This window comes from Coenobita brevimanus, unplaced genomic scaffold (genome assembly GCF_032717465.1).
Source record: "Coenobita brevimanus isolate Jiangsu-jjx unplaced genomic scaffold, ASM3271746v2 jjx.HiC_scaffold_1455, whole genome shotgun sequence".
In the NCBI taxonomy this organism is placed as follows: Eukaryota; Metazoa; Arthropoda; class Malacostraca; order Decapoda; family Coenobitidae; genus Coenobita; species Coenobita brevimanus.
This window is the reverse complement of record NW_027642293.1, coordinates 1,452-2,950: the sequence shown is the minus strand read 5'-3', so window position 1 is coordinate 2,950 and position 1,499 is coordinate 1,452. Positions and strand designations below refer to the sequence as shown.

The 1,499-nt window shown below is 47.2% G+C and overlaps 1 protein-coding gene across 1 annotated transcript; it reads left to right on the top strand.

Annotated features, from left to right (window-relative positions):
* The first annotated feature begins 414 nt into the window (after positions 1-414).
* LOC145389593 (uncharacterized) lies at positions 415-1,242 on the top strand. Its single transcript, XM_080264845.1, has 3 exons — positions 415-496; positions 749-1,005; positions 1,105-1,242. Exons 1-3 carry the CDS (start codon positions 415-417, stop codon positions 1,240-1,242), a joined length of 477 nt encoding a protein of 158 aa, XP_080120971.1.
* The last annotated feature ends 257 nt before the right edge of the window (positions 1,243-1,499 follow it).

Here is a 1,499-nt window from a genome sequence, read left to right as displayed (position 1 = left end):
CTGTAACAGGAGTGTAGTAAAAGAAGATGAGTATCTGCCAGACCACTTACAAGACCCATTTTCATGGAGCTGCCAATGCCCAGATGACTTTGCAAGTGCTGAAGTGTCAAGCATCTCCTGATGAAGTTTGCTGATGTGCTTTTCCACCAGAGGCCTAGACCTAGGGTGCACTGATCCTGGTGGAGCATTGTACAGACACTGGGGATCACTGCCTCAATTAAACAGTCATAACAGAGTGATGGCACAATCTCACAACAGCAAGAAGTGGAGGTGATGGAGTCTCTCCAGAGCCAAGGAGTGGACAGAAAAGTCCAGCAGCCCTTGTACATCAGCAATGGTTCTTGGTAAAGAAAAGGGATGGCTCAGTAAGGTGCTGTGTAGATTATCGAGCCCTGAATGAAGTGACAGTGAAGGATGCATAGCCCCTTGGCAAGAATTGATGACACCCTGGATGCTCTGGTCAAGTACCAAGTGGTTCTCCACCCTATACATGAAGGTAGGATGTCATCAAGTCAATGTTGTAGAGAAAGACAAGAAAACAGTCTTCTCGTACAGAAGCGAGGTTTATGGCAGTTTGAAGTGATGCCATTTTGGCTTATGCAATGCCCCAGCAATTTTGAGCATCTCATGGATTGTATATTGAAGGCCTGCACTGGCAGACAAAGCTCTCATCTATCTGGATGATGTAATTGTTTTTGGATGGCACTTTTGAACAGGAACTGTAGAGGCTGGCAGAGGTGCTCAACAGGATTCGAACAGCACATCTCAAGAAGAACCCCCAAGAAATGCTACCTGTTCCAGAAGGAAGTGAAGTACCTGGGACACATAGTAGGCATCGGTGGTGGAAACCACGCTGACCCAGAGACGGTGGCAGCTGTGGAAAACTGGAGCAATTTCAACTTGTGTGCAGGAACTATGGAGTTTCCTGGGCTTGTGCACCTACTATCGGCGCTTGCTTGTCAAGGACTGATAGCTGCATCCTCTGTACAAGTTGCTGCAGAAGAGGTAGAAGTTTACATGGACTGCAGTGACTCCAGAAGCTAAGCCTTCAGTGAACTCAAGCATGTGTTGATGAGCTCTCCAGTATTGCCGTACCCAGATCAGAGTCAGCCATTCATCCTGGATTCTGATGCTATTGACCAAGGTATTGGTGGAGTCCTGTTGCAGAAGAAGGATGAAAAAGAGCATGTGGTGACTTATTACAGCAAGAACCTCAGCCCACCACAGTGCAATTTACTGTGAGACCTGTAAGAAGTTCTTGCCAGTGATGGAAGAGCCTTGATTTCCTCCATCTTTACTTGTATGGGTCTTACTTCATCATCGGGACAGACAACATGGCATTCAAGAGGTTGAAGACGTTAAAGAATCCAGAAGGACAACTGGAACGTTGGCTTGGGAAGCTGAATCAGCACAACTATGAGGTGCAGTACTGTCCAAGTGGGTACATGGCAATGTTGGGATAGCCTGAGTCATCGGCCTTGTGACCCAGAGTGCCTGCA

Excerpts from the sequence above, each read along its gene's own strand:
- LOC145389593 (XM_080264845.1), top strand. The coding sequence starts at position 415 with ATGCATAGCCCCTTGGCAAGAATTGATGACACCCTGGATGCTCTGGTC. Across the intron at positions 497-748 it reads TCTCCACCCTATACATGAAG|GATTCGAACAGCACATCTCA; the intron begins GTAGGATGTCAT and ends GGTGCTCAACAG. Across the intron at positions 1,006-1,104 it reads TACAAGTTGCTGCAGAAGAG|AGTCAGCCATTCATCCTGGA; the intron begins GTAGAAGTTTAC and ends TACCCAGATCAG.